The 22,016-nt window shown below is 33.4% G+C and overlaps 2 protein-coding genes across 2 annotated transcripts; one reads left to right on the top strand and one right to left on the bottom strand.

The window, feature by feature from the left end:
- Positions 1-380: 380 nt before the first annotated feature.
- Positions 381-11,571, bottom strand: BRIX1 (biogenesis of ribosomes BRX1). The gene is made up of 10 exons (XM_003759950.4): positions 11,308-11,571; positions 6,599-6,710; positions 5,194-5,237; positions 3,026-3,096; positions 2,682-2,731; positions 2,507-2,580; positions 2,339-2,389; positions 1,890-1,991; positions 1,014-1,142; positions 381-838 (listed from the first exon to the last, which is right to left on the bottom strand). The coding sequence occupies exons 1-10, from the start codon at positions 11,464-11,466 to the stop codon at positions 566-568; spliced, it is 1,065 nt and encodes a 354-aa protein (XP_003759998.1). The 5' UTR covers positions 11,467-11,571; the 3' UTR covers positions 381-565.
- Positions 11,572-11,660: 89 nt separating this feature from the next.
- On the top strand, positions 11,661-21,546 carry RAD1 (RAD1 checkpoint DNA exonuclease). Its single transcript, XM_031964067.1, has 7 exons — positions 11,661-11,989; positions 13,418-13,422; positions 14,340-14,615; positions 15,388-15,496; positions 18,093-18,351; positions 20,304-20,402; positions 20,791-21,546. The coding sequence occupies exons 3-7, from the start codon at positions 14,421-14,423 to the stop codon at positions 20,972-20,974; spliced, it is 846 nt and encodes a 281-aa protein (XP_031819927.1). The 5' UTR covers positions 11,661-11,989; positions 13,418-13,422; positions 14,340-14,420; the 3' UTR covers positions 20,975-21,546.
- The last annotated feature ends 470 nt before the right edge of the window (positions 21,547-22,016 follow it).

The raw sequence follows: 22,016 nt of genomic DNA, 5'->3' as shown, positions 1-22,016 counted from the left end.
AGTTTTTTCCTGGTCCCCTACCTGCTAGAATACCCCTTTTCTAAGTTTCCTTCCATCTCATTTGTATTTGCCATATATCTTTTGATTGATATATGTAACCTTCCCCCACAAGTACCCCAAAAGCTGGGATTGGTTTTCTTTTGCTTTGTATTCCCCTGTATTTTAATGTACTGATAGCGACATAATAAGCACTTAATAAATGCCTGCTGAATAACTGATAAATTAAGCATCTTTAGTGCTATAAAATGTGTTTGAATCTTAAGTCAGCTTTATAACACTAAAAAATATTGCCTTAATAGTACGCAATTATAAGTTTAAAAATTTTTTAGTTACTATTAATTCTGAATTACCCAAAAACATCTTAAGAAAAATAAATGTACTGTTGGATTCTTGTCCATTTTTTATTGTAAAAGTGAGATAAACAAAATCTTCCATCAAATACTTTTAGCCCTTTATTTGTTCATCAGTCCACTATAAAAGTATCAAAGTCCTGATAAAAAAATGTATTTACATGTTGAATGCAAAATAAATACAAAACAATGGAAAACATTTGTTTTCCACTGATTCACTCTGCTTTCTTAGTCTTCAAAGCTTTCTGCATCATTTTTCTTTGTCTTTTGTGTATCTTTTTCTTTCTTTTTTTCAAAGTGACTTTGGGTTCTGGTTTCACATACAGTATTTCCACTGGCTTTTCTTCAGCTGGTGTCTTAAAGACATCATCAGTAGGATCTTCTGGAATAATAGTCCTTTCTTCTTTCTTCTTGAGCCTCTGTACATCTTTGACTTGTTGTCTTTCCTTGTATTTTGCAGCTGTGGCCATTCTCACTATACGCCGATGCTAGAAACAAAATGAAAAGTCGAGGACTAAAATAAGAGACTGTTTTGAAATTATAATTACTTCACAGAATAGAACAAAGGATTACAAATTAAATACCAATTATCTCAAGAAAATCACTGAAATAAAGCTCTAATACAACAAGAATTGTTAAAACTAAAGCCCAAACCCAGCTTACCATATTTGGTGACTGGTAGTGTGGATTTTCATATAAAGTTGGTCCTCCAAAACTGCCTTGGAAAATCTTTATGAGATTTAAAACAAATCGAGGTCCAATTTCTACAAGAGCAGCATCTTCTTCTATGATCTATAATAGAGAGATTTCTGGATTTGTTTCTAATATCCTCTCTATAAATAAGGGCTATATCACATCACAATTATGTCCAGCAACTGTTATAATCTAATTTTATTTCATTACATTTAAATATGGCATCTAACAAATGAAAGGCAATATGATGGGAGTGGATAAGAGCTGCCATCGGGAAAGAAAGATGTAGTAAAGACTTATATGTGACTATGTCACTCCAAACAAGTCACTTAAGTTCTCAGGCTCCATAGAAGTCACATGTATCATTAACTGGTAATAATATGTAACTACTTTACAATCATAAAATTCATTATACACATTATTTTAATTAATCTTTACAAAGATCTTATAAAAGGGTTAGTGTAAGCACTATAACTATTTACAAATTAGGAAAATGAAGCTCAGAGGGGTTAAAATGAGTTACCTAACATCACAAAATTATTAACTATAGACCTGGAGACTTGAAATTTTACAATTCACTCAAGACTGGACCTAAGTTTCCTCAATGGCAAAGAGATTGGGTAAGAGGGGAGGAATATTTTGAGGTATTCAACTACATGACCTCTATAGTTCTTTCTAGCAACAAATCTACTATCTTATGTAGTGGATGAACCAGAATCTGGGATCTCACTCAAAAGCTAATGTTCCTTCCAGTAAACCACACTAACTTCCTGGTAAGATCAGGATCCAGTTTCAAAAATACTTTGAGTGACTTTTTTTTTTTTTTTAAGTTTTTATTTATCTTACCTGATAATTACGAAACCAGATCCTGTTGTCCATAATGGTGAAGGTAAACACATGATCAACAAATGGTTGGCTCTTGGGATGGTATTGTGGAGTACAAAAAATCTATTGAAGAAATACACATATTTATGTATATATACATACAAACATACATATGTGGCAAACATACATAAACATACATGTGAAACTCTAATTCAAATTTACATTGTTTTGATTTGATATACTAACAGCTATGTTTAACATGTGCATTTAAAAATAAATGCATTCTCCCCTTTAACTATAAAAGTGGGTTGATTGATATCTTGATTGTTTTTTCCAGAATTATTTATTTTTATCATTTTAACTTTTGTTGCAACAAAACTCAAGCTTCCTAAATGAATATAACAACCCCCCCCAAATAATTTTTTTTCTTTAAACAGAATTCAATTCATCATACACTTCTAAAAATTTACCTGAATAAGGAGTTCTTTTATCAAAGAATAATGTGGAGATTCATCAAAAATCTATAAAAGCAACAACATTATTATTGGCCAACAAATAATAATTTATAATAGTCACAATAAAATATGCCATGTGGAATAAAAAAAGAACAGTTGTCATACAAAACACATTGAACTTACAGGATCAAAAGACAGAAGAGGACGTGAACCTCTCAAACAGTTTCCAGTCATCTTTAACTCTGCCAAAGTATGAACTACAATGGATTTTGAAAAAACAGATTTAGATTTATTATATCTAATCCAAAAATATTTCAAACAACATATCAGTAAAGGCTTCATTATTATATCAACTTACTATTTTGAACTAAGAACTTAGCTGATGGCCCTTGAGGTGAATTTGAAAGCCTGAAAACAAAGAAATTATTTAAGAAATTAGGGGGGGGGGAATACAAAATACTCACTAAATAATTGATGCTAAGAGAAATAAAATGCATTTTAATATCTTGTAGTTTATTATCTTATTTAAAAAAACTCAACAAATCTTTCATTTTTTATGGAAAACAAAAATGGCAGATTAAAACAGTACTAATGAAATTACTTGAAATCTGGATTTCTACACATTTCTATATTTCTGTGGTATATGCATCAAAGGTATTTTAAATTGAACAATTCTACTGTTTATGCAATACATTCTCTTACCACATATAGAGATCTTGTTTTTTCTTGGCTTCAAAATAGATGCATTTATTGCAGTTCTTTATTTCACAGACCTAAATGACATAAATGGTGGGAAATAAAAGCTCTAAAAATTGATCTAAACGGTCTAGTAAATTTGACAAAAATTCTTTTCATAAATGTTCAGTAGATGCTCAAATGAAGCAGTCATTTGATATCAATCAACAAGCACACATAATATGCACTAGGTGGTAGGGATACAAAGAAAAAATTAACTTAAAACTGTTGGAAGGAAATACACTTATGTCCAAATAGTTATAAAAACTACAAAGTGGTGGTGTGAGGGTAAGGGGGGGGGGGGGGAAGGGGCCCAGTTTGTATTATATAGAAAGGTTCATGAAGTAGCTGAGATGGGAAGGAATCAAGGGTTTTTAATAGCTCTGTTCTGTTCAGGTAAGGAAAGAGTAGTACATTCCAAGTGAGAGGAGGAATGGGGGTAGGTGGCCTATGTAAAACTCAAAACCAGAAGAACATTATCTTGAACAACAAGGAAGCTAATCAGGCTGGACTATTGAATCACAAAAACAAACTTTGAAAAGCAGAGGGAAGGGGTTAGATGGAACCAGAACAAGCAACAAACCTGGTTCTTTTCTTAGAATTAATCTGGAAAAGTAACTGTACTCTGTCTCATTCTCATTCCTTTCCTCTCTCACAGGCTAAGAGGACTCCTGTCTTCTCACATGAAGATAGCTACCTTCTGCTTTGACTTTAGCTCTAAGTTTTATCTAGTGATGAACTCAACCCTCAATAGCCAGGAATTTTTAATTCTGTTTACAAATCACAAAAACTAAGAACATGAAAAGAGAAAATATTTTAGGGCTATAAAAAAGTAAATTCTCATATATCTCTTTGGTCCAAATAGAGTGAGTATGGAGAAGCCCAGTATCAGAGTAAGTGATGGAAGAGAAATAAGTCTGGAGATTCCCTTGCTGAACAGTACAATCCAAATAGCATTTATCACTTCCTTTCATAAAGTAGAGACAAAGGTCATGAAGACAATTATTATTTTTGTTACTTTTAGAGTAAATAAGGCAATCATGCTGTTCTCTGTTGCCATTTATTTGTTTTTCTTGACTTCAAGTCCAAAAAATGTCAGACTTTTTTTCCTGTCCAGCGAATGCCTGAGTCATATGCCCTCCTCTATTCTTTTAGAAGGCCTCAGTTCACCTGCTACTTTCTGGGAGAAGTCTTTTCTGAACCTGAGAGAGAGCTGTTAGTATTCTCCTTATTTCAATTACACTGTAGTTATACAGTTGTCCTATCTTTTCAATATAACGTTAAGTTCCTTCAAAGTAAATTTTCTCTGTGTATCCCCAATTCAGTGCACTTAATAAATGCTTGTTGAATTGCATTAAACACTAAAATAAAGATTAAAAACTTTAAATCATGCCACATTTAATAATGTAGCTTAGCAAAATCCTTAATATATGAAAGACAGAATTGAACAAAATCTCAGAGACTAAAATATTTCCTCATCTTTAGAAAACATAAACAATGTAAACTAGATTCACTCATTAACTCTTACTTTAAACATCTCAAAAATGATCACCAAATAGATCTTAGATTACACTTTTAGTACATAATGTAGCCTCAAAACATATGCTAAAAACATGGATCCTTCCTAAGGTCTACAGTCTTTAAAAAAAGATACAATTAAAAGATAATTTGAAAGTAAATCCTAATGCAATTTACTTGTTAATTCAAGTATTAAACTTGATAATTTCTTAGTTTCAAGGAATGCTATACACATACACACACACACACATATATATATAAACAGCTAAGTGGTGCAGTGGAGAAAGCAGGAGGCCTAAATTCTAGTTAGGTTTCAGACACTTGATAGCTATATGACTCTGGGCAAGACATAATCTCTGCCTCAGTTTCCTCAATTATAAAATGGGAATAATCTCCCACGATGATGAGGATGAAATGACATAATAACTTCAAAGCACATAATAAGCACTTAATAAATGTCTGTTTACTTCCAAAATCCACTAAGTATTCAAACACCTACATACCATGTATCCCTTTATTTTTTCAAGTAAGTTAAATCAAGTTATTATCTTAATATCTTTAATCAAATTTCTAAAGGACGTTTAAAAAGTTCTACATTTGTCTCTTTTCTAAATTACCTCATTAATTACAAACAACTTGTCTTTCCGGTCCATTTTGTTATCTGATAAAAGAAAAAAAGTAACCAAAAATGAATAACTTCCAAAAGAATTTGAAATATCCCAACAAAAATTTGTTCTATAAAGATCACATCCACAGAAAGCAATTTAAATGTAACAAAAAATATTAATCTTCACACCTGATGCTTATATAAACATTTTGCCAATATATTCAAATGGATTCAAATCTCAGATGTTTTCCAATAATGCAGATGGCAACTATCCATATTTGTTCACTTTGTGTCCTATCCATGCTAAAGGTGAGCTGTCTCATGCCCTTCCTCCCTAGCAACTCCTTTCCAGTAGAGTACTCTGGCTGTCCACCTATCAATTTCACCACATTATCAACTCATCTTCTCTTACTAACATCTTTTATTCTTTTTAACTATAAATAAGTTAACTCCCTGTTCATACTCACCCTATATCTCTCCACTGCTTCTTTCCATATTCATTTTTAATCCTCCACAAAATGTTGTATTTCATGTTACTGCCACATGGAAACTTTGATAGAATGCCAGTTTTTTTTTTTTTTTTTTTTTTAAAGATTGTCCTTTTATAGAATTATTGATTTTGAAATGGAAAAGACTTTAAGAAGCCAACCAAACTCTTTCATGTAATAAATGAAACCCAGAAGCCTATCAGGAGCAACATTAAAATTCAGCAGTTCTGGAAACCATGCAAGACCAAGAATTAAAGAATGGTAGCTGGAATTATGTGGAGAAAGAAATAGTCCCACAGGCCTTGAGCACATTACAGTATTACAGGGCAATATAACATTTCATATTCACATTAACATAATTCAGATATGATGGCAGCTGACTGACATATAGACAGAATTCTTGGCCAAGACGACCAGAGTTCAAATCCACTCTCAAACACACTAGCTATGTGACCCAGACAACTCATTTAATCTGCCTGCCTCAGCTTTTTTATTTGTCAAATGGTTGTGATGATGAAATGAGATAACTGCAAATTGCTTACCATAATGCCAGCTATAGAGTAGGTACTATATAAATAACTAGCTATTACAGTGAGGATCTTGAGCCATCAAGAAAAATTTAAACTGTGTTCAGTAATTCTTTTTTAAGTAAGGAGAAAGTATATAAATCCTTTTAGAAAGATTTATATCAATAAAAATGGAGATGAACATGATCTGGGGACTTGAAAGATTATATTTTTGAAGTGCTTTATTCCCTAATAATGCCACCAAATAACCAGTGCTAGTCACACAGAAAAGATTGTCCTAATTACATGATCTATTACTCTCTGTGGAAATATAATTATACAAACATCTTCAAATAACTATTTCCAACATAAAGTTTCAAAAGTATTCAATAAGAAGAGATGCCTTACAGGACAAACCAACCTGCTTTAGAATGTGGCATTAACGTTCTTAAATCTTGCATTAAATGTCTTGTTCTGAAATTTATTCCCCTCGATGAGAAGATAAGTACTCTCTCCTTATTCTTCCATTTACCCTAGAAGAAAAATAATTTTGAGACTTACAAACTTTTTTTTTTTCCTATTTACCAGTCAAATATTCTTTTTTTTTTTTTTTAATAGCCTTTAATTTACAGGATATATACATGGGTAACTTTACATCATTAACAACTGCCAAACCTCTTGTTCCAATTTTTCACCTCTTACCCCCCCCACCCCCTCCCCTAAATGGCAGGATGACCAGTAGATGTTAAATATATTAAAATATAACTTAGATACACAATAAGTATACATGACCAAAACATTATTTTGCTGTACAAAAAGAATCAGACTCTGAATTATTGTACAATTAGCTTGTGAAGGAAATCAAAGATGCAGGTGTGCATAAATATAGGGACTGGGAATTCAATGTAATGGTTTTTAGTCATCTCCCAGAGTTCTTTTTCTGGGTATAGCTAGTTCAGTTCATTACTGCTCCATTAGAAATGATTTGGTTGATCTCGTTGCTGAGGATGGCCTGATCCATCAGGACTGGTCATCATCTAGTATTGTTGTTGAAGTATATAATGATCTCCTGGTCCTGCTCATTTCACTTAGCATCAGTTCGTGTAGAGACTTACAAACTTTAAAAAGGTGTTGAACATATACCCCTAAGAACCAAATCTCAAATTTAACTAGATTGATATTACTTATTATGACTGTTGACACACTTTAAACATTTATGCTATAATTATATTTAAGTAGGAAAGACCAAAGAGGTAATTTTATAGGGACTTACTCTAATAGAAAAGAGAATTCATAATTACATTAACATGTTAAAACATACCAACTACTTTCCTCACAACACCTTGTGAAATCAGAACTAAAAGTATAATCCCCTTTTACTAATGAGGTCAAATGATACTACAGGTGCACAGATACCAAGTGATTGAACTGAAATTCAAAGCCAAGTCTTCTGATATAGTACTGTAGTATTATATAAACAGATGGTAAAGCGTGATTGGATTATCTATTCATATACTGCATATAAGATTTTAATGTAAATATGAAGTGATGCTTTATTTAGAATTGATGGCACCTCCCCATGCTGCATTTGTAAAATTTTTATTATTATTATGAATGACAAATACAATCCCTATTACATATATATTTCTTTAAAGTAGATAACAAATTAAGTAGATCCAAAACTGTCTTGTTTATCTTTATCTCCCTGATGCTCTCTTCAGGATTCTTTAATGTTTGATTAATAATTTTTTTCTTTGGCAACACTCACTATTTCCCTTTTCTGTAGGCTTCCTCATGTCAATGATCCTTCTATGTAACAAAAAAAATCACTGTTAGGATCAAGTGAATCTTTAAAAAAAATTTTTTTAAATCACATTCTATAACTATTCCAGCAACTATATGTCCAGGATTGGGAAGCAAGATTCAAAAGTTTCTAGAATTGTGGTCAATCACTGTACTGATCAGAGTTCTTAAGTCTTTCAAAGTTATTTTCCTTAACAGTGTTACAGTTATATAAATTGTTCTCCTAGTTTTGCTCAATTCCTTCTCCAATCAGTTCATAAAAATATTCCTAGATTTCTGTGAAAGTCTTCCTGTGCATGTTTCTTTTAACACAATGACAATACATCATCCTAAATTGTAGAGAGAACTCTGGAGAAGCATACTTGAAACTTGATAATACAATAACCATTGTTTATAATAAACCTAGTTTAGCCTGGTGATTAATAGTTCTCTAGTTCAGTACATGTACTTAGTACTTAATATGCTTCTACAAGATTGACACCTACAATGATGTAATTATAATGGATTAATTAAGAGCCAACAAGGACTGGACAAGACCTTCCTTCTCCCACCACGGTGGGTGGTGGACCCACCGTGGTGGGGAGACTAAAGCCTGTGTGAAGGCCTCCAGAAAGCTAGCCCGGGGCCCCAGACAAGGAGACAGACTGTGAAGGAGATAATAATTTGGACTTTATCCCTGGTTATTCTTGTGGTGATTACTCTGCTGAAAGGAAAGCTGGTCCCAAGAACTCAAGAAAGCTAGCTAACCACTAAATGCTATTCTGTGTAGTCCTTCCTCAATCAAAGAATGGGCATTTCCTTAGTTTTTTTGTCTTTGTTAAAAGAAAGTCAAGCTTCAAGTTTTAATCTTCTTCATTTTTTACTTATTACAGTTTTACAAGGCATCCCAATAATTCAACAAAAACAATTAAAAGGCTACTATGCTGTGCAAAGTATTATGCTTAGGAATACAAAAGAAAAAAAAGAAAAAGAAAAAAGGCCTTGCCTCTAAGGGGTTGAGAAGGCCAAGCAAGTGAAATAGAAGTTTGTTGTCTAAGAAGGAGCCAAAATAAATAAAAGGAAATTAATTTCAGCTGTTAGAATTCCTTTACTACTTAAAAGTTATCAGTCATCAGTCAATATAGAACTGCTTGCCATCTGGGGGAGGGGTAAAGGGAGGGAGGGGTAAAGGGAGGGAGGGATAAAGTCGGAACAGAAATGAGTGCAAGGGATAATGTTGTAAAGAAATTTTTCTCAAAAAAAAAAAAATTTTTTTAAAAAGTTATCAGTCAAGTGTGTGTATGCTTTCTATTTGTTAAATTAAGAAGCACAGGCTTAAATTCTGCAGATAATAAAGGAAAAATGCTCTTTTGTTGATCCCTTTATAACAAATATATTAGAGCACTTTATTTACTTTATTTCATAAACCCCCAAGAATGGCTGAAAAGGGGTGGAAATTGGTAAAGCAATCTCCTTCCCAGGCAGTTTTCCTGGTCTTTTTGAGGACAATAACTATACCCTTCTCTCAGAACTACTCAAGCACTCTATATTTTTATTAGGAAAACTAACATGTTAGCGCATGTGTCATTAATTCCTCAAAGCCTATTAGCTTCTCATGAGAGTAAACATCTTAAACTTTTTATCTCATTTAGCTACAACAGTACTCAGCACACAAAAGGCTTCAAATGGGGGGAGGAGGATGGCATTACATGGTAAAGCAGAACTATTTTAGTGTATGTAAATAATCAAGATATCATTTATCATTTATTCCTCAGCCTGTTCTCAGCACTCTCTTTACTCTTCCTTTTCTCAGCATTTGTGGTACCATAAAATTTTAGCATTCCTGCTAAAACCCCTTCACTTACTCTTCCCTTCCCAGTTTTATTCTAGGACTCTTCCCTTTTCATTCATTATAAAACATTTATCGATCACTTATGTCAGGTATATGTCATGTATCATGCACTATGTCAGCTATAGGAATATGAAGCTCTCCAAGAGCTGAATAGTGCTTACATTCTCTATCGAGATATGCCATGTGGGTACAGAAAAGTGAACATAACATGTACATAAAGGAGATACTTAGTAATTACTGGTGGGAGCATTATAGACTCAGAGGATTGGATGTCCATCTAGGACACTTGGCACTTGAGAGCATCTCCCCATGGGAAGCGGTCTGGAAAAGGTGTAAGGCGGGAAGTAGAATACATCACATGTGGAGGACAACAAAAAGGCTAAGCTGGCTAGAACACAGCGGACATAAAGGGGAAGACGGGCTGAAACCAGGGTGGAAGAACTTCAAACAAAAAAAAAAAACAATAGGGCATGCCAGTTTGGCTGGAATGTGGAGTAAGATTGTAAGGGACTTTAAACATCACAGAAGAGTTCTCATTTTATCCTAGAGGAAAGAGGGAGCCACTGGAGCTTATAAGGCAGAAGAGTAAACAAGCCTATGTCTTCATTACAACAATTTGGAATTTATGCGGAGAATGTGTTGAAGATGAGAAAGCCAGAGCTATCAATTTGGGAACCACAGCAATGCTCTAATAAGAGGTAAGGAATATCTGCACTAAGGTGACAAGCATATAAGTAAAGAGAAGGGGTGGCTACAAAAAATAGTGTAAAAACAGAATAGGTGAGACTTTGCAAACAGAAGGCAAATACTATTTGGTCTTTATACCCAGTGCCCAGAATGGTGACTCAAAAAATAATAGGGGGGCTTGAGGATTGATGACTGAGTCTTCAGTCTTGTAAACTTCTCGAATTTCCATCTGGTTACACCTCAAACTAAGGTCCCTCATCTCCCTTCTCTCAATGGAATTCCTCTTCTCATCTTTCTTTTGGCACCAAACTTTTTACTCCTTAGTAAGAAGTAACTTTTCCCTTCTCACTTACTACTCCTTAGGCTCCTAGATCCAAATTGTTCATTTTTTCTCTCTACTTCTTTTACTCCTTAGTCTTTCCTAGCGCTCCCTCCGAGCCCAGCGCCTTCACTCGGACACCGTCCCCCACCCAACTGCCCTCGGGGATGGCCACCCCAGACTCGGGAATCCCGGAGGCGGGATTTTTATAAAAATGGCCTTTTCCCACCGCGCGCCAATACACACAGGCGCAGAAATGCCCCTATGGGACGGCTCTGAAACTGGGGCTAGGCCCCCAGTCCGTTCGACCGTGACAGCCACGTGCTCGGGTCGGCGTGGGCCCGGCCTGACTCTGGAGGCTGGCGGGAGCCGGGAGCTACCCGCCCCAAGGATCCCCACATCGCTGGGCCCTCCCGGGGGAGAACGCCGGGGGGGGGGGGCTCACGCGAGAGCCACGCTCCCCGGCGAGACCCTGGGCTGCCGCCCTTACCTTGGAGACGGGGCCCGGGATGCGATATTCCTCCTCTTCCTCTGTTTTCTTTGGGGCTGGAGGGAGTTTGGCGGGTGCTCCGGGATTTTTTCCTTTTCCCTTCGGCCTCTTAGCCTCGGGGCCCCCTCCTCCATGCCGCTTCCTCTTGACAGCCGCCATCTTGCCCGGAATCCTCCTTTTCCGGCGTGCACGTTGCACACCACACGTTGCCTGTTCCGCCTTCCGCTCCGAGCCGCCTTGCCTCTCTCTCCTCTTTCCCGGCTCTATGGTTCCCGAAAACGTTTGTCTGAAGGGGTTATGCGCGCACTGTTTTGTGAAGTTTGGGCAAGGCAGGACCCGACCCAACCCCCCCCCGACTCTTCCGGTCTGGCTCAGGAGCTGATAAAAGAGCTTCCTTCCAGGCTTAAAGCGGGAAAACGGTGATGCCGTCCTGGTACTGAGGAGAACGGAGACTGTTCAGGACCTTGCGAAGGCTGTGCGGGGCTGGAATTGATTCCGACCCTACAAACGTCTGGGCTAGTTGGGCACTGAGCTAGGGGCTGGAACTGCAAAGACAAAAGAGCGGGAGGTAGAAATAATACTTAGACGATGAAGGGAGGAGCTAGCACCCACCATCGGGAGGTATCGGGAGAAACTTCCTTAGGAGGGATCATCTGAGCCGAGCCTTGAAGGAAGAAGTTAGGGGGAATAAAGCTTTTTATTTCTCGGGGTGGGGGAGGGGTGGAGAGACGGGGAGGGGTTTAATAAATAATAATATGAATAAAATTTAAATAAATAAAAAAAATAATTTTATATAAATAAAATAAATAAATAAATATATAAAAAATAAATTAATAAATAAAATAAAATAAATAAAAAAATAATAAAAAATAAAAATTTTTATATATAAAAAAATAAAAAATAATTATACATATAAACAAAAAAAAAAAAATATTATTATAAATAAAAAAAATAAATAATTAATATAAAAAAATAAAAATTTTTATATATAAATAAAAAAATAAATATATAATAATTACATAAATAAATATTTTAAATAAATAAAAAATAAATTATAATATATAAATAAAATAAAAAATAATTAAAAATTAATAAAATAAAATAAATATTATAATAAATAAATAAAATTTTTTATAAATAAAATAAATATATATAATATATAAATAAAATAGTGTGTATATATAAATAAAATAAATAAATAATATAATAATAAATAAAAAATAATTAAATAAAAAAAATAAACATTTATTAAATAAAATAAATATTTAATAAAAAAAAAATTTAAAATATTAAATAAAAAAAAAATAAAATATTAAAAAAAAAAAAAATATATTTTATAAAAAAAAAAATAAATTATTAATTAAAAAAAAATAAAATTTATACAAAAAAAAAAAAAAAAATATTATTATTAAAAAAAAATAAAAAAAATTTATAAAAATAAAAATTTTTTATTAAAATTAAAAAAAAAAAAAAATATAAAATAAAAAAAATACGATATAAAAAAAAAAATATATTATTAAAAAAAAAAATATTTTTTATATAAAAAAAAAAAAAAATAAAAAAAAAAAAAAATTATTATAAAAATAAAATAAAAAATAAATAATATTATAAAAATAAAATAAATATATTTTTTAATTAAATGAAATAAATAAAATAATTAAAATAAAATAAATTATTTTTTAAAATTTTAAATAAATTTTTATTAAATAAAATAAATATATATTATATATAAATAAAATAAATAAATTATATATAAATAAAATAAATATATATTATATATAAATAAAATAAAATTTTTATCTAAATTAAATTTTATTATTAGAAATTAAACAAATATTATTTTAACCCTTTAAAAATAATTTTGCAAAATTTCTATAAATCTTCTATTGAGGGAAAAGTGAAATTCAACCTTTCAGGTCCTTGGTGTGCTAATTTTGTGACTGCCAAATCTCTCTGGGACTTTAAATTGTTATAGTAACTGGCATTATGTTGCGCTTTAAGGTTATCAAAGCAGTTTACAGACATCGTCTGATGTCTGCTAGAATCATAACCTGGAAGTTGGAGATATCCTTATTTTATACAGATGAGGAAACCAAGGCCAAGATCACCCGACTTGCCCAGGGTCTTCCAACTAGGACGGTCTAACTGATTCCAGGTCCAGTGCTGGACCTAAATACCTCTACTTTATATGTAAAATCCAATGTTTGGACCAAGGGATCTCTAGAAATCACTCCAGCCCTAAATCTGTTGTTCTTTTTACTGGGAGTGGGCAGAACTAGCCCGGAATCCTGGCTTTGACACAGCTGAAGTTGACTGGGGTCTAGTCACTTTCCCATCCCACTCCCTATATATAGTCTTTTGTATGATAGTTACACTATTGTCAGGTAAGTTGGAGTAGTAGGGCATAGAGGACTAGGCTTGGAAATTACTCAAGGCTTCCTTTAGAAACATATTAGCTAAGTAACACGGGCAAGTCACTTAACTTTTCAGTGCTCTAAGCAGCTTTCTACAATTATAAATTACAGACCAGTTGTCTGCTTTTCTAGAGTGAGTTTATACACCAGAACTTCCTTATTCTAATGAATTCACAAATCTGACCCTCACACATTAAAAAAAAAAAAAAAAAAAAAATCTAGGCTTTGATTGTAAATGGGAATTCTGTGAAAATATTTTATAATATGAAGTTATAGATACATTATTCTTAGAATAGCACTATGTGGGTAGTTGAGGGCATTTTTCAGGAAATATTCTCTGAAAAGTCATTCCCAACTTTAATGGCAGAACTCACATTTGAGTCCAAGCCTCTTAGTTTCTAATCCAGTAATGTTTCCATTGTACAAATTTTTTACTTGCACTTGCAGGGGAGTGGAGAGGAATCTAAATAGTTGTGCTTAGAAGAATAGACTGTGCCAAGAAAATCCAAAATTGATTTTTTTTAAGTCATTTTTTGGGTAATACAATTAAAGCAAATTTTTTTCTAAAGTCACTGGATTCAAATTAACATTTATCTTTATCATTTATCTTTTTTATAGGTGGCTAAGGCAAACAGCCAGCGGCTAATCCCAGTTTAAATTTGGACTATCCAGTGGAAATAACCTTATGTGACACAGAAAATGCCCCTTTCTACACAATTTGAAGATGGGAATAGCCAATGCATTTTAGTTGCCATCCTTGACAATGTAAGGAATCTTTCAAATATATTAAAAGCCATTCATTTCAGAGACCATGCAACCTGTTTTGCAACAACAAATGGAATCAAGGTTACAGTAGAAAATGCAAAATGTCTGCAAGCAAATGCGTTCATTCAGGTATGGAGACATACATACTATTCCACTTTTCTTTGTGCATGCATTGGAATGATAATCTGTTAAATTATGATTTAGGAAAGAGCACTGAACTTGGAGTCCTAAGTCCAGAGTTTGAGGCCTAACTCCGCCCCTAACCAGCCCCTTACCAATCATTTTGTCTCTTTGCTTTAGTTTATTCATGTTTAAAATTAGGGGTTTGATTTGATGGCCTTCAAGGTCCCTTTTAGATCCTCAACTGTGATCTATAAAATGAGGATGTTGGACTAAGTGATCTTTAGATCTTTTCTAGCGCCAAATTGTAGGAGTTCTACATAATATTCACAGATCAGAATTTACAGTTAACCAAAAGGATTATGCAGACTCTTTCCCTGCCCTGTATTGTTGTTTGAAACACTTTTTGAAATATCTAGTTTTTAGGTAAAGTATTTTCGTTTTTATAGAAATTTTGTTTATAATAGATTTTGTAGCATATTGGTGATCAGAAAAGAAACAGAGTCTCACATAGATAGTAAGTAGTTTGGGGGTTCAGGAATCTAATAAATGCAAAAACTAAGGAGAATTAAAATTGTAAGTTTAGAGATCATTTGATACACCCCTGATTTTACAGCCCAGAGTGGTTAGATGATTTGCTGAAGGTTTCCTCAGTAGTGAATGGCAGAGCCAAACTGATCTACTTTCAGATACTTAGAAGTGAAATCTTTAGAACTATCTGCAAAATAGTTTAATACATTAGTATAAAAATCTATATCTTCACTGCTTCTTTTTTTTACAGGCTGGAATATTTCAAGAGTTTATTGTTCGGGAAGAATCTATAACATTTAGAATCAATTTAACGGTCCTTCTAGACTGCTTGACTATTTTTGGTTCAACTCCTTTGCCAGGTATATTAGTGTTACTGCCATGATATAACTGTATGAAGGCACTCTCAAGAATTCACTGATTTAGGAGTGATATTTAGAATTAGTTTTAATTTGGGGAGTTCGTTAATCAGAAGTCAATAGTGATTTTTAAAAATTATAGAATATTTTGAAAACTATCAAGTGTCTTTATGACCCTTTTCAAATTTTGCAGAGGTAATTTCAATCCTTTTTAATATATTAGACACTCAGGAATTAAAACTAAAATAAAAGACTTGAAAATGGCCAAGATTTTAACTTACAGAAGTTATTTGAGTAGCTTAATTGTAGCTACATTGTTGTTATAATGTACTTATTAACATTATTTTAAAATATGTTTATGGTTTAAAAAAAAAAAAAAAAAGACAACCTCTTAATAATTAAATACATTTTCCTGCACTCTGAACTTTAAAAGTATAACCCTCTACTTAGGTTTGAAATTTTAAAGAAATCGTAAAAATGTAAAATGTCATAGTTCTTTCGATGTAGATGTGAATTCATAAAAATCCTTCACAACCATTTTAGTCCCTCCCTGGAACTCTTGGCCAGTGAATATTTTAGCTCCAAAGCAGCTTAGCATTGTTATTACAATAGCCCTGTAGTGGGTTGGGCATGGGATTTTGTAATTAAATGAAAATTCTATTGTATTACAAATATGAATTTAGCTTAAGACTTTTCAACAAAAGCTGGTCATGGTTGACTAGTGAATATTAGGACTCCCCTCTTTTGAATAATTCCATTGGTTCCTGGGAATTTTTATGGTCAAATTGATCAGGTTTAGAGTGGTCTAGATTCCTGGTGATCTAGAGGTTAGTGGCTATAAGTGAATTATTAAGAATCCCCTTTAAATCGGCCACAGGTTTTAGGAGTAAAAGAATTCACTCATTCCCAAATATTAGTTGCAAAATGAAAGTTTATTGTTAGATAGAAATTAGTTTAACCAGAGACTGACTTCTATAGTGGCAGATCTGTGGAAAATGGAGTTTTGCACTGAGAATGTAGTTCTCAGTGGACAAAAAGTCCTGGCAGTAAAGAGGGCTGCCAAGGTCCATCTGCAAAGACTTCAGTTGATGGAAGCTCATTATATTGGGTGTCTGAGTGAGGGTTGAGAAGCCAGAACAGCAGAACCAGTGAGGGCTGGGCAGCCCAAGCAAGTCAGAATGGGGGCTGAGACAAGCCTGGATCTCCTATTGGAATTCAAAGGGATGCTTTTTGACCAGGATTTGTAATTGAATCAAAGGCTCTGGCATCCTGGAAAGACAACTTGTCTGAGGAGGATATGCCTTAGCCAGGAGGGGCTAGAAATCTGAAAGGAATCACAGATCAATAGGTAATACAGTTTCTTAAAGGCACCACAACCTGCTTCAAAATGGTTTCTCATTTCATAGGTAGCCATTATTAACAATGTCATTAGTGACTTAGCTATCAGCATCATTATCTTTCAGTGATCAATTATGTTAGGACCTCTAGCACCTTTGTGTCAGCACTCTTTCGGAAGAATTGTGATTATAAGACTTCTGGAAGATGAAAAGTAGCTTCTGTAAATGAAATTTAAAAACCCTTTTATATTGCATAATTTTGGGTGCTACAGTATCAATACTTATATAATGCTTATAAATCATGTGTACATGTATTTGAAGTCAAGGAATGATTTAGGAATTTCAAAAATAGAGATTTTTTTAAGTACTTTTTTTCTTGTCATTCTTGCTATTTCTGGGATTTTCTATGGGCTAGACTATTAGAGTAATATAAACTAATTTCATCAGTTTATAGAACTCCCAACTTCTTCTACCAATACAGATTAGTACCCTTTCTGCAACTTACATTCTTAGAGACATTAAGAGGTTAAACAATCACACAGGATTACACATCCAATATATGGCAAAAGTGAGACTAAGCCTGCCTTCCTTCTAAGTGCCCTATTCACTGTTCCATAATGTCTCTACAAACACACACACACACACACACACACATCTTATAGGATTCTGGGAAGATGGCAGAGTAGGTTGGTAAATTTTAAGCACTTCAGATTTCCTCCACCTATACCTCAGGCAGAACATAGACTGGTGAAAAACCAAGAAGACTTGTGGCAAAACTGGGCTTCTCCTGATAGAACCAGAAAAGATCTGAAGCACCCTGAAGTTAGGGATTAATCTGTCTCAAATGCAAATACCTCCTAGCTGGCTCCATAGAAATGCCTAGTAGGGACCCTCAGGGAATGAAAAAATTTATAAGGTAGTAAAAAAATGGACATTCTTGAATATAATTTCTTCTGCTAATATGTATACTTTCTTGATCTGGTAATTTGTTATATATTTTGAATCCTCCCAGATGTTTTGCTGGGCAAATGACAGTGTCCTCTTTTGTTTTATTTTGTATTCCTTTTCTGTTTTTCCTTTTTTCTTATTTTTGTTTTTCTTTAAATAAAATTAAATTTATAAATGAACATTACAATGTCTGTTAGACATAAATAAAGTCTATAACTTAAATGAGTTTTATTTGTGATCTGAATAGAAGTTGAACCTAAAAGCAAAAAGGTAAGCTTGGCGTGCTTATTGATTATTGATTTATTTCTCTTCAGGAACTTCAACCGCACTTAAGATGTGTTATCAAGGTTATGGGAATCCTTTGACACTCTTTCTAGAAGAAGGTGGAGTAGTGACAGTGTGCAAAATTAATACCCAAGAGCCTGAAGATACACTGGATTTTGATTTCTGCAGCACAAATGTTATTAATAAGATTATTCTTCAGTCAGAAGGCCTGCGTGAAGCATTTGCTGAATTAGACATGAGCAGTGAGGTCCTGCAGATTACCATGTCACCTGAAAAACCTTATTTCAGGTACCCCAAATTGATATTTTATTTTTGATCATCTCTTTGCATTTTTTTTTTTTTTTGCTACCTCTTCTCCATTTAATTAGTTAGCATATATGATGAGCATGTAGACACAGGACCTAACCACTTATTCACTGCTTCTGTTATTTAATAACTTCTTTGAGGTATCATGCTAACAGAGTAGCAACACTTAGTAATTTAATTGATGCTAAATGTAATTATTTACATACTTCAATTCATTTATGATTGATGATGACTATTGAAAATTAGGGTGCCCTTGCTCTAGAGAAATGTTGTATTATATATTCTTTTGTTTTACTTTAGTGCAATGAATACACAAAAAAGTGGTCCTTTGTATGTGCAGTTTTCAGCAAATATTTCTATGACTATTGCATAGTATTGCAAAGTACCTCTGCTAGATACTTCGAGGAATGAATGCATAGCATACCTTGTATCTTCAATCTATAAACTTACACTTTAGATGAGAGAGATATGAAAGAGTAAAAAAAAATAATTTAATATAGATTTCATAAATCCTTAGAGCAGTGGATAGAGGACTGGGCCTGGAGTTTGGAAGAACGGAGTTCAAATGCCCCTTTAGACACCAACTAGCTATGTGAGCCTAGACAAGTCATTTAACTGTTTGCCTCAGTTTTGTCATCTGTCAAGTGAGCTGAAGAAAGAAATGGCAAACCATTCCAATATCTTTGTCAAGAAAAACCCCAAGTAGGATCACAAAATGTCAAACATGAATGATCAGAAAAAGTGGGATGCCAAAGAGAGCAAGGATTTGGTTAGTATGAGATAAGGGAATTTTTTCAGAGAGACTTCCTAGATAAGAAGAAATTTGCCATAGAATTCAAAATCAGAAATATAGTAACTACTCTTGTTTTATTGAACTAGTGGTTCTATATTTAGAACTGGGTTAGAGGAAAACCAAATATTTTGAAATATCTTTCCTATTTTAAGCATTATAAAGTAAAATGTCAGCTTCTTAAAATTAGTTCTCAGATTGTTTTTAGGACAGTTAAAGCTTCTCACAGCATTATACAAATATATTACAATCTAAAGAAGAATATAGTAATACTTCATTTAATTCAAACTTAATTTATTGACCAGAACTCTCAATTAACTAAAGGCAGAAAGTGAAATTCCAAAGTCTTAAGCAAAATTTCCTAAGGAACCTTTTAGCACCATTTCTGGGATTATACTTCTCATCCACTGGGGCTTGTCAGGGAATCTTTTTTTAAGGAGAGTACAGATGGAGAGGTGGTATTAAGCAAATTGACCAATTCAGTCTTCAAGTTACCCTCTCCTAAAATGCATTTTTCCCCCCTCTTATTCAAATCTTACTGTTTCCTTCTCAAAGTTCATTTTCAAATCCAGCTCCCCCATGAAATCTTCCCTAGTTTCTACAGCTCCCATTGACATTTTTTCTGAATTCCTTCAATACTCTTAGTTTCCATGAAACAGTTAAGCATTCAATTACTATCTTGTGATTTATTCTCCGTTTGTTTAATGTCTGCTAGTTTTATGTCTTTCTAAATTGTAAGCTACTTGAATGCATGGGGCTGTTTATGTTTATTCTATATTCTGTATAGTGCTTAAGCAAATAGGAAGAACCCAGTGAGTATTTGTTTATTGATTGCTTGTATGAGGATCACCAAGCTGCAGAATTTCAGAGTAAAATAAAGTACATTAGGTTTAGAGATGAGGTTGGTTACAGATAATGGTACAATAGCCTTAGGAAAAAAATTGATATATGTAGATTCTTGGTGACAAAAGTAATGTACTAGTGACTTTTGAGCCAGGATCCTTCCATTTATCAGTTTCTTTATTCATCAGGGAGGGGTAAGAACATTTTCATTATGTTTGTGTGAAGGATACAATAGTAATAAAATCTTTTGACTTAGTTTCTTTTATAAAGGCCCATTGCATTTGGTAATCTTATGTTTTAGGTTATCCACTTTTGGAAATTCAGGAAGCTCACACCTTGACTATCCCAAAGATTCTGATTTGATGGAAGCATTTCATTGCAATCAGACCCAAACTAACAGGTCAGTTTTTAGTATGCATTGTGCCATAATTTATACTGTTGGCAATGATGGTTTTTTAAAAAATTAAGGTGTTGGGGGAGGAAGTTTGAAAGGGCAATGATTTAGTAGAAACTTATTTTGATAAGTTTTAAAAAAAAAGGTAGATAACTTTTTAAAGTAAATTTTTTAAGGCTAGAAATAGCATTGCTATTTTTAAAAAATATCTCAGTATTTTGGCAGCATGTGTGTGAGGTGAAGGTAAAAGAAATCAAGAGAAAATAGTATTCAATTAAGTAATTCATTTCTTAAGGATGTTAATAGTTTTATTAGTTTTTATTCCTTCATTTGGAGTTAAAGATAATTTTGTCATGTTTAAATAAGTAAATAATATTTTCTTATTTTTCTACAGATACAAGATTTCTTTGCTGAAACCATCTACAAAGGCTTTAGCCCTATCATGTAAGGTGTCTATTCGCACTGATAACCGGGGATTCCTCTCTTTACAGTATATGATTAAGAATGAAGATGGACAGATATGTTTTGTGGAATATTACTGTTGCCCTGATGAGGATGTTAGTGATTCAGAATCCTGACTAATAATGTCTGGGCATCTCCTTTCTCACACATAGGATAGGCTTTAATCTTGTTTCCCTTTGTATGGTACTATTGCTCATTTACTGTGGGAATTCCCAAGGACAGGACAAAAATTTAGGATTGGGAAATTGATACCAAGTGGCAGAACAGTATAACCTCTATAGATATATTATTTTCCCACAAAGATGGGTTTTCAAAAAGCTGTCATTTAACCTTTTTAAGTTCATGAGAGAGTATAAGCAATAATAAACATTGATCCAAACAATGATATTTTAAAATAGGAGTCTCTGAGAAATCCCAGAATCTGAAGCATAAATATTACCATTTCTGAAATGTTGTTTATTATTATAGTGAGCAAATTCATATTTATGACAAGCCTATTTATCCAAGATTAATTTGAATTGGACAAGATATTTTTTAAAGAATGCTCTATATATTTAAAAATAAAATAAAATAATGATGCACTTGTTTATCTGAATTTGTCATAGGTGGAACTGGGCTATCTATAGGGCTTGAGAATGATAATTAGCACCCAAAAAAGTCTTTAAAATAAATATAAAAATTCTCTGAACAAGCTAGAATGTTATTTTTTTAAATTGCTTTTTACTGGTATCTCTTGTCTCACCTATATTTCCTACAGTGTTCCTTCTCTCACCCATTCCCAGAGAGAGAGAAAAATAATTTCAGCAAAACTACACAATATATTGAAAGTAAGACACACGTAGCAATCTTTACCCATGTACCACATTTCTGCAAAGAAGCTGGGGAAAGTATTCTCATATTGTATCTGATGCCATTCTCAGTTATAATTAGCAGTGTTCGGTTTCAGTTGTCTTGCCAACATGAATTTAAGACTCATAATCATTACTTTCTTCATGATATCCTAACTTCCCAATTCAGTTTTTGTCTTTTTCTAAGCTCAGGTGAAGAAAACAATGCATGCCAGCTTCAGTGATATTCTTTAAGAGGTAGCATTGGATAGTAGAAAGAATACTGGACTTGGAGTTAAGAGACTTCAGTTTGAATCCAGAGCCTTTGCTA

This window comes from Sarcophilus harrisii, chromosome 1 (genome assembly GCF_902635505.1).
Source record: "Sarcophilus harrisii chromosome 1, mSarHar1.11, whole genome shotgun sequence".
Taxonomy (NCBI): Eukaryota; Metazoa; Chordata; class Mammalia; order Dasyuromorphia; family Dasyuridae; genus Sarcophilus; species Sarcophilus harrisii.
This window is presented reverse-complemented; position numbering and strand designations above follow the sequence as displayed.

What these genes read in the sequence shown, in the direction of transcription:
- BRIX1 (XM_003759950.4), bottom strand. Translation starts at nt 11,466, where the DNA reads ATGGCGGCTGTCAAGAGGAAGCGGCATGGAGGAGGGGGCCCCGAGGCT. An exon ending in TAAGTTCTTAGTTCAAAATA is followed by an intron (nt 2,581 to 2,681) that starts GTAAGTTGATAT and finishes AATCCATTGTAG; the next exon opens with TTCATACTTTGGCAGAGTTA. An exon ending in TAAAAGAACTCCTTATTCAG is followed by an intron (nt 1,992 to 2,338) that starts GTAAATTTTTAG and finishes TTTCTTCAATAG; the next exon opens with ATTTTTTGTACTCCACAATA.
- RAD1 (XM_031964067.1), top strand. Translation starts at nt 14,421, where the DNA reads ATGCCCCTTTCTACACAATTTGAAGATGGGAATAGCCAATGCATTTTA. An exon ending in TGGTTCAACTCCTTTGCCAG is followed by an intron (nt 15,497 to 18,092) that starts GTATATTAGTGT and finishes ATTTCTCTTCAG; the next exon opens with GAACTTCAACCGCACTTAAG. An exon ending in AATCAGACCCAAACTAACAG is followed by an intron (nt 20,403 to 20,790) that starts GTCAGTTTTTAG and finishes ATTTTTCTACAG; the next exon opens with ATACAAGATTTCTTTGCTGA.